General features: G+C 34.3%; 1 protein-coding gene across 3 annotated transcripts in view; it reads left to right on the forward strand.

The window, feature by feature from the left end:
- The window catches only part of ercc6 (excision repair cross-complementation group 6), an 81,922-nt gene extending 72,414 nt beyond the window's left edge, over nt 1–9,508 (forward strand). For all 3 annotated transcript variants that reach the window (XM_039773812.1, XM_039773822.1, XM_039773831.1), the window contains exons 17-21: nt 805–950; nt 4,854–5,402; nt 5,712–5,916; nt 6,088–6,166; nt 8,860–9,508. In XM_039773812.1, the coding sequence (XP_039629746.1) occupies nt 805–950; nt 4,854–5,402; nt 5,712–5,916; nt 6,088–6,166; nt 8,860–9,300 (1,420 nt within the window). In that variant the 3' untranslated portion in view covers nt 9,301–9,508. The remainder of the gene's footprint in view (nt 1–804; nt 951–4,853; nt 5,403–5,711; nt 5,917–6,087; nt 6,167–8,859) is intronic.
- Nucleotides 9,509–10,892: the final 1,384 nt, after the last annotated feature.

Below are 10,892 nucleotides of genomic sequence, written 5' to 3' on the forward strand. Positions count from 1 at the left end.
AAACTGAAAAAAAAAATAGCTGGTGTTACATTTTCACTTCCATATTTAATTTTGTTGCAATTTCGCCTTAAATTTCTGTTAATTTAAACAGGTATTATTGTAGTCTTTATTTTAATAAAATGTTCTGAGAAATGAAGTTAACTGTTTAAAGCCTAGTATGAATAAAATACTTTTTTTTCACAATTTCAGATTTTAGAATTTATAATACCACTTTTCCAGCATATAGTTCAGCTTCCAGAAACTAATAAATCAGTAGAATGTTAGTTTTTGTTTTGATGATCTACATGTTTAACTCATTATCATATTTTTTAACACTCAATGGTAAAATCTTCAACTGTAGTAGTCCCATGATAAATACAGGGATTGCATTACTCCACTAAGTGCTCCAACAGATTCTTCATTCAGGACTTTCTAAGCCATTATTTTTTTATATTATATCTTTATTTTCTGCAGGAGTTCCCACTTTAAGCACACTGTATAGTCATTATGTGCCATTGACAAATGGTTATTCAGGACATTTAAACGCAATCTTCACCTGATGCGCTGTGTGATTATTCATGTCATGAATTCCCAAAGTTACTTGATTGGTAGGTTGTTTACAGGTTAATAGGCTCATTCAAATTGGGCATATAAAGCAATGCATCTTTTCCCGCTGCTTTACAGTTCTGTTGGGTGAGATTGCAGTAATTCAAGAAGTATTGGTGTTTGATTTCTGACCATTATGCTAATTGCTTTACTATGGTCAAAAACTGGTTACAAGCAGTGTATCTAACTCTCCCTAATTCTTTTTTTTTTCTTTCCCAGGCAAATTTTCAAACAGTTTCTCACAAATCGAGTGCTTAAGGACCCTAAACAACGGCGTTTTTTCAAATCAAATGATGTTTATGAACTTTTCACATTAAGCAGCCCTGATGGCCCCCAGGGTACTGAAACCAGTGCCATCTTTGCAGGTAAAATAATGAATTTGCAATCTGATATTTTTTTTGTTTTTCATTTCCGTTTTGGATTTTTGCTTATTGGGTTTAATTACTAGCATTTCTTATGTAGTATTTTATAATTATTGTTAAGATTCTCCAGGTATGTGTCATGAAAAACTGTATGCATCAAATGATTCCTATGAAATGATTACTGATATAATGTGCTGTATATAATAACAACAGGTAATATGCTCTTAAAGTCAGGGCATTAAGCAAAAGTAGCATTATACTAGTGTTAAATATCTGGAGGATCATTTATTAAATATGTTTACTTTTAAAATACACCACACTGGGGAAGTATTGGGGGGAAAAAACTTTGCTGCCATGGAATATTGTTGTTAAAGGTTTGACATGGTGTGCTGTGCATCAGTAGCAGGATAAAGTTTAGGTTATAATAAGCAGCCTCACAGCAACATTATACAAAGCAATAAATCATATCAACACAATACATAATTCAATTTAGACCACAATTTTACATTATTGTCCTAGTCTGGTAGCCCATGGTGGCCAGTGTATAGTTTTATCATTGTCAACATTTAACTATTTCTTTTCAGATTTTCATATTTGCTTAAGGGCAGTGTCTTCATCTGCCTATAGCTAATTTTCAGGTTATTGAAAGGGACATTGACATTTTTGCCTGCAGAATTATCTGAAAAAGGTTTGAGGACAAAGGTTTGATTTTGTCTTATCTGACAGCTGCACCAGTCTTCATTGCAGATTTCAGGGCCACTTAGGAAATTTCAGATTCAAGCATTTGTTGAACGCCATTTATAATGCACTTTATTCAGTCAACTTTTCCAGATTGCCACTCAGTTTTTATGTTTATTTATCACCATTCATGGACAATATTTGAACAAATGCATAATACACTTTGTTTCAATATGAACATCATTATTAGCAGCTCCACTCAATAAGTATTCAGACTGCTTGAGCTTGCTTTACACCAGCTGGCAGACCACTCCATACCTTTCAGTCTCAATAGCTAATTGCTTAACTTCCCAGTATAGTTATATCTATCCCTGAAATCTTTGCAACACCACCTTCTTATGATTATAATGTATAAACAAAGATAAGCTCTGTTAAATAAATAGGACCCAAGTCATTTTAGACTATATGCTATAACTTTGAAATTAGCCCAGAAGTTACCCTAAAGCCATTGAAAGGTTTGAGAATAGAGGTGGTTGTTGTTGTTGTTGTTGTTGTTATGTCATACTTTCTAGTTTTAGCAATAATTATTGCAGGTGCATTTTGAATTTCCTGAAAGGTGCAAATTGAGTGATTTTGTTTGGCATTTAAATAGTATAATGCACTAGTCGATGTTGAAATGTACTTCTAAATTTAATACAGATTTCATCTTGCTGTGCCTTTCTCAATTCAGATTTCAGGGTAGAAAAAGGCTTGCTAGTTAAACAGTAAAATCAATTTAAAATAAGAAAGACAGACTGACTTAAAAGTGATTGGTACAACCTTCAGTCCCAGTGGTTCTTGTTGCTAAATTTCGAGAACTACTAATCTAAAGTATCCAAAGCATGAAGCTATGAGCTCAATTCAATTGTAAATTTGTGTTTATGCTGCTTATAAAATCCACACGGCCTTTAACGGTTTACCAGTAAGTCTGTGGATTTTAGTTTTATTACTCAGCACATTTTTAGAGTCAGACTTACATTATTGGTGTATAAGCTTTCTAATTATCAAACACTTACGTATGTTACAGCATGCAGTCAGTTACTGTGAGACAATCTGGACTGGTGTAGGGATATCACAATACCAGAATTTTTGTATTCAATATCAATACCAATGAAATTTTACTAATTCATTTGCACAGGAAAAATATTAAAAGTAACTCTATTGCTGAAGTGAACATTGCTTTGCCTTTTTCTGTAATAGAATATATAATATATTAATACTAATAGTAAAAGCAGCTTTAAATACTGGTATATCCATCAAGAAGTAACACAACTATCATAAATATCAAAATACAATGGCTGGGTTCTTGTGTGAAATCAGAATTGTCAGTTTTACATGAAAACCACCTGTATCAAAGTATCTTACATGAGTGATCAGATTTTGTTAATACTTGTGTTTGTGTTCGAGTCTAGAAATAGAACATAGACTACAGGATTGGTGGTGCCTGCAGTCTATAAATCTTAACTACTCAAATATATGATACATCTTTAACTACGTTCATCATATTTTCGGGGGTTACACTCTTGAACATTTAGTTTGCCTTCAAATTCCAAATGAATGATACAAATGTAGTATTTGTATATTCATATTCAGCAGTGAAGCAATGTTGTTTTGATCTTCCTACTGACTGTGTGTCTCTGCTGCGTTTTTGGAATTTTGATATTGGCTTGGTACCATAGTATTCATCCTAGACTGTAGTATTAAATAATACAGTATTTGCAAAATGTACTCTGTAAAAGGTTTATTTTTGTGTACATGTACATGATTCAATATAAAATAAAAAGTAATTAGTATTTGTCTTTTTGGTTACAGCTCTGTAGTCAGAAGTGCTAATTTTATTATTCAGTAAGTCTCATCAGTTATTGATATCCCGCAAAATTATGTATATTTTACAAATCGTGTCACATGAAGTAAAAATTTACCACATTTTCATTAAACTATACATGAAAGGATATTTAAAGACTTCTGCAAACGGTAGTATGGTGCATATTTTTAAACATTATTTTTATGATTTTTAATTGATAACTTAGAAATCAGATTGCCCAAGTTTTTATTTTCAAGAGGAAATAGAATGCTTGTGTATTTCAGTAAAATTGTGCACCTCCCTTTGATACTTTAATTATTGAGTATTACTTATAACTATCATCACGCACAACCCAGGACCAACTCTGAATGATTTACCTGTCCATTGCAGGGCCCAGTCATGCACTTAGCTCCACTCACTTAGATGGGGCCAATTTAGGTTTGACAGTTACCATAACATACACATCTTTGGGATGTGGGAGAATCACAAAATCAGCTGGCGAAGAACTTAAAAAGACCCTAGGAGAACACCCAAAGTTGCAAGGTCCCAAAAAAAATCACATTACTGGAGCATGTTTTGGGCCCAGCCAGTATTTTGACGGGAGACCGTCTAAAAATAGCCTAAGTTGCTGCTAGAAGAGGTGTTGGTGAGGCCTACAGGGGGTGTTTACTCTGTGGTCAGATGAAGACACTGTGCTGTAAAAGTGGCGCCATCCTTTAGAGGTCCTGACTTTCTATGATCATAAAAGATCCCTGGGCATTCTTCATAAAAGTAGGATGTATCCCAATGGCTAATTTGCCCTCCATGGTCTAGTCATTTAGGCCCTCTGATTATCCTCTCTTTCCAATTGGCTATGTCTCTCTCTCCTATTCACCACCTAATAGCCAATGCATGGTGAGCATACTGGTGCAGAAATTGCTGCCATCGCATCATCCAGTGAATGCTACACATAAGTGGTGGTTGAAGTGGTTCCCTACCCATTATGAAAGCACTATGTAAATGTAAAGAATTATTGTTATTATTATTAGTGAGGAAGTTCAGGATTTTAAGTATTTGTTTGTTTAACTACAGTCAGAAATGGCCTTGCATATCTACTAATGTTAATGTTTTTTACCATTCAAGGCACTTGATTATACAGGGGAAAAACAAACAAGCAAGTGCATGTTGAATATGTTGGTCTTCCAAATATATTTTAAGTACACTGCTTTTGTACATTTTGTTTGAAAAGAATGGGGTGTATTAAACAACAAGAATTATTCTCCAACCTGCAATACCCAAATTATGCAAAGAGGGCAGCTTTCTTAATATTTGGTTTGTTTTTTTAATGATTTTTCTTTGTGTGTGAGTATATATACTCACAATGCTTTCATTTGTTACTTTCACAGGAACTGGCTCAGACGTTCAAATACCAAGGAAACATCACAAAAGCAAAAAAGGAGAAGTGTCAGCCACAGTTCATAACAACCTCAAGCAAGATATGATCACCAACAAAAGCAGTGGTCCTTTACATAACATTAACCAACAATCAACTGGAAAACAAGAACTTTATGCTGACAACATCCAGAAAGATGAAGTTAATGACACTTCTGTAAATACAGCCACGCCGTTGAAGATGAGCAACCATTTGAAATGTGAAACAAATAATGCTGTACAGAGTACCACAGAGCTGCTAATTAATGTAGAACAAACAAGCCCCCAGAAACATAAAGACAAACAAAAACATTGTGCCTTTAAAGAAAAAAACCTGCAGTCATATGATTCACACAAGCACAAACATAAAAAGAAACAAAAGCATTCCGAAGATGCAAAGTTTGAAGGTCACCGCATCCCTCACTTGGTAAAGAAGAAGAAGTACCACAAACGAAATAATAGTGATGATGAAGATCAGAAGAAAAGTGATGATTATGTATTGGAGAAACTCTTTAAAAAATCAGGTGGAATAACTCTTTAACGTCTCGCATGCTCTCAACAAATGTTCAGCTCAATACATTCTTTTTATTAAGCATTTTGCAAGATAGATTTTAGTATGTTCTAATTTTCCTAATTAATTGTACTAATTAAAGTCTAAAAATTGTAGTTTCTCTTCATTAAATGTTATGAATTTTAACAGTATGCTTCGTGAAAACAACAAACACTTAATCTGCTAATGATATGAAAGTACAGTGTTGAATTTTTACATTGTAGATTTTTGTAAATTATAACCCAACATATTTTTTCCCCTCTTACTTTTTGTAATCAATAAGGTATCCACAGTGTTATGAAGCATGATTCAATAATGGAGGCATCAAATCCTGACTATGTTTTAGTTGAAGCAGAAGCCAACAGAGTTGCCAAAGATGCTTTAAATGCTTTAAAAATATCCAGACAAAACTGTCGAAGAATGGCCTTCAGGAATAGACCGTTTACTGGAAATCATCGGTCCTCGCCCGGTGTGACCACTCATTTAAAGTAAGGCCAATAGGATAATTTGTTTTTTGCTTGTTGCCTGCATCACTGTTTTTATGTTAATCTGGCAATTCAAATAATCATTGCTTAAATAAATGCACATTTTCTTTTATATTAATGAAGGTGTGTAAAATAAGTTCCATGTTAATTTATGCTGCAATGATTTATTTTTAGAAAACGGTTTGGTCAGAAGAAAAATCCATTGTTTGCAGTGAAGCCTTCGGAGACCAAGCCAGCAACACAAAAATGCAAGGTATGAATAAAATAACTGTTAACTGAAGTAATTCGAAGTATTTTGTCATTATGCCTATATTCTTGAGGTACTCTAGTCCAGACAACATTTCACAAACATTTCACCAATAATAGTAGAATTTTTTTGCTCGGTCTTTCACTTGCAATACAAATTCCCTGTCAGTTTCAAAGAATCCACAATCATTTCAATGTCTAAGAAATAAAATAATTCCAGTCTAATTGATTATAGACCAGTGACACTGACCTCTGTTATACTGAAGGTATTTGAATGTCTGATTATTCAGCATCTCAGATCTGTTACAGATTCTCTCCTTGACCAACAACAGTTTGCCTACTGTGCCACAGGTCAGTTGAGGATGCAGCAATTGGCTCTCCACTACATCTTGCAGGAATTAGACACCTCATCTACAGTACTTAAGCCAGAAATGTATTTGTTGATTTCATTTCTGCATGTTAATACAATCATACCAGAAGTTTTCCATATCAAATTTCTGAGTATGAATCTGGACATATCTGTATCCCTGACTTGGAAGGGAAAAGACGTCAAACAGTGAAGATGGGCATATATTACTCAGTGCCCTTAAACCTGAGTGCAAGGTCCTCTTGGGGAGGTGGGAGTCATCATGTGGAAATAAAGTGATATTAAAGTAAAAGATACCTTAGTCCATTGTGTACTTGCACAATTTTAAAACAATCTGCTTATCGTTAGACTTGAGCATCCCTTAGACAAAAAACAGTGCTAAAAGCGTTAGTCCCAAGCATCACTCGGACAATTGTATAGACGTGGCTTGCGTATGCGTTAGACCTGAGGATTACATGAGCTGTAAAAGTTCATTAGCGTTGGTGCTGAGTGTTGCTCAGGAAATGATATTGGCGTGTCTTATGTAAATGACAGGCCTGAGTATTACAGAAGCAACGGTACAGACATGGCATCTTATAAGAAACAATTTTCAGCAGCTCAGTTGTTGTACGCTCTTGACAAGTGATACGAGCAGTGGTGACGAAGCAAATCTGTCTTCAGACAGTGAAACCGAAAGTGATTCTGGTGAATCTGAAAGTGTACTGTTCAAAAGCTGATCAGTCTGGAAAGTAAATGCACATGGAATCATGCTACTATTGTCCCGACAGTGATGTTGGATTGTGTATTTCACCATGCTTCAAGATATACCATACAAACAACACATTTTGGCAGTATATATGGTATTAGCATGGTTTATTATTATTCATTATTATTATTTCCATCATTATATTTTCTACACTTCTGACTTTGTACTTTTAGTGTTTTGCAAATTTTACAGTACAAAGATCAGATTTAATAAATATGTAATTTTTCAAGCCAAAAAAGGCATTGCTTTTTATGTGTTTTTTCGAGAAAAAAATTTAATGCTAAGTAGGTTAAACATGCCTACTGTTTGCTCACTTAAAACCCCTGCATGTCACTCTTATTCACCTACTGTACCTAAAGCATGTCAGTACACTCCTCCCATCTGCTTTGGTTCATTTTTTGATTTATAATGTTTCAGTAGTTACACATCACCTCCTACTCCCGTAATTATAAAAGGCATCACTGTAAACAGAATGGAATTATTTAAATTTCTTAGCACAATTAGTACTCACAGTCTGAACTGGGATGAATCCATAACTTCTCTTATCAAAAAAGCTGAGCAGCAAATGTTTTTTCTCTGTCAAATTCAGCCTGTCCCAGTCAGTGCTTTTTCAATTTAATATAGTGGTTATTGGTATGGTAATGAAGCTGAGAAACATAAATGGTAGTGTGTTACTCAGACAGCAGTAAAGATTGTACACCTAAAACTTTTATACATCACAGGTCAGAAAACATGCTGGAAGAATAAACAAACGTTATACTCACCTGGGTAACCATCTTTTTCAGTTATTACAGACAAAGAAACATTACCAGTCACTAAAAGCAAGAACTATTAGACACAGTTTCTTTCCTACTGCAGTCATTATAGTTAAGACTCTGATAAATCTGTCTTTTCCTGATTTAAACATTTCTCTTCTCCATTTAAATTGTGTATTTTATAAAGACCTCTTTAATATATTATTTGGTGCATTTATTTTAATGTTTTATTTTATCGTGTTTGCTTATTTACAACATATTTTTACTACTGCCTTGTATAATATTGTGATGGTGCTGTGTATTTTGTATTGTTTTACTACATTTACCTTGTTATGTGCATGGATGTAACATTAAGAGAAATTCCTAGCAACTGTTTTAACTTCCAGTAAAGTTCACATTTAGTTCAACTTATAAACTGCATTTGAAGTACTAGGGTGTTGCACTATGTTAGCATTATGGTTGTAATGAGAAGTCAAGCAAAATTACACCTTTTATTGACTAACTAAAAAGATCCCAATATACAAGCTTTCAACGCAACTTAGGCTGCATTTAAAGTAAAACATATACAGAATAATGTTCAGAATTACTGGCAAGATTAGGCTACTTAATACAGTCTTTTCAACTACTAGTATGAGCAAAACACACATTTTTTTTCCCTTTTTGGATATTTGTAAGGTAATTCATTATATCTTAATTTACTGAAGTCTTGTTTTCTTGCAGGCTTTCACCTGTATTTTTACTTCACTTTTACTTTGCGTTTGATGACACTTGAATGTTTTAAGATCCACATTCATGTACATTAAAAGTAATCTAGTTTCTTTTTATGATTTTAGGATGCACCATTAATTGCAAAATTGGATCTAAAGGAAAAAACATTGGGTCACTTTAGTGGAGAAGGAATTGAGAAAGATTCTGTTGTCAATGCTCTGTCTTCAGCTTCATTACTAGAGAAAATGCGAGCTAGGAACCACTTAACCCTGTCCCAGGTGATAGAAAATGAGGACAGTGAGGAGGAGTCCAATGCACAATATGCTTCACCGGTACCCCTTACGCCTACAGAACATGATGAATTGTTGGTAGATTTGAGAAACTTTATTGCTTTCCAGTCTGCAACTGAAGGGCAAGCTTCAACAGAAGAGCTTTTACAGGAGTTCAGTGCAAAACTCTCTGCTGCCCAGACAGTAGTTTTTAGAGAACTTTTAAGAAACTTGTGTACATTTCAGAGGAATGCTAACAACCTAGGAGTCTGGAAGTTAAAGCCAGAATTCAGGTGACTTAAAAATATTTTTTCATGTTTCATAATTAACAGAACTCTTTTACAAAGCACTTTCTTGCAGTTAATCTGGTGACTTCTAAGTGATCATTCTTTTTCTTGAATATAAGAAATGAATTACATCTACCTCAGTATGAGTGGTCCACGTATGGCACTATAAGGTATCAGTACGTTTTACAAATTAAATTTTTATGTTTTCAAATCTGGTAGCTGTGATTTTGATTTTTGATTGTTTTATTGTAATATTTTTGTGTATCATTTATTGCTTTCATATTCTCTCAGGAAGCTCATTACAGTATACTTTTACTGACTTTAAATATTTTACTTTAATTTCCAGTTACTAATGATAAAAAACGAGCAAAGATTAACAACTATTTTGATCTAGTAGAGATTACATCATCACTCTACCGATTTATAGTGATATTATGTGCACATTTCCCAGACAGACCTTTCATTTGTTAAACAGCACACACTTACTGGCCACTTTAATAGGTATACTAAGTAGGACCCTCCCTTTTACTTTCTGAACAGCGTGCATTTGTTGAGGTGTACATTCAGCAGAGTGCTAAAAACATTCATTTAGAGATTTTGGTCCATGATGACACAATAGCATAACAAATCACATAGTTTCTAAAAATTTTCTGGCCACATGTACAGTAAAATAAAGGCATAGTAATGTATGTGGAACCAGCTTGAAAGTTATGCTTTGTGATATGGTGCATTATCCTGTGGGAATCCATTAGATAAAAGAAATGACTAAGTCCATAATGGAATGAATATGGTCAGTAATCTTGGACTTGAGAAAGCAAAAACTGCCTTCACATCTTAAATATGGACTGCTTAGTTATGGTGTTAACATAAGATTGATACAAGCAGGATCGATTCAGGATATCAAGTTTGTTTGGTTTGCTAATGGCTGAGTTAAGAGCAACATTTGTATGTTGTTTATACCAAATTCTAAGCCTACCATTTGCATATTGCTTGATAAATCAATGTCAGCCCAGGCGACAGTTTCCAGTCAAACGCCGTTTGTTTCCATCACAGGTAAACTGCAGCATCATCTTCCATTTGCATGCCTGTCTGTAGTTGAACCTGCCCTGATCTGCTGCTGCTGTTAACCATCCGCTTCAAGGTCCAACACATTAATGTCATTTTATTTCTGAATACACAAAGTAAGATACCTTAGTCCATTATGCACAATTTTAAAACTTAAACATGCCTATTATTTGCTCACATGAAGCCCTTGCATACAGCTCTTCTCCACCTAAAGCATGTCAGTTCACTCCTTCCGTCTGCTTTGGTTCATGTTTTGATTTATATTGCTTCAGTAGTTTTACATTACATCCATAAGAACAGCTTGGATTAACAATGTTGTGATATTTCTGTAGAAATAACATGTAACCTAATGTTATAGATGAAAAGTAATGAAAGTGCATACAGCATTTCAGGTTAGCCTCATGCAAATTTAAGTATTTTATAACAATTCAAGCTGCTACTTGACCGCCTTGCTCCTAAACGATATACGCAGCAGTTAAGGCCACAAATAAATACTCCAAAATAACCACCTTGGAGAACTCATTCCAACTTTTACTA

The sequence above is a fragment of the Polypterus senegalus genome, chromosome 1 (assembly GCF_016835505.1).
Source record: "Polypterus senegalus isolate Bchr_013 chromosome 1, ASM1683550v1, whole genome shotgun sequence".
Classification (NCBI taxonomy): Eukaryota; Metazoa; Chordata; class Cladistia; order Polypteriformes; family Polypteridae; genus Polypterus; species Polypterus senegalus.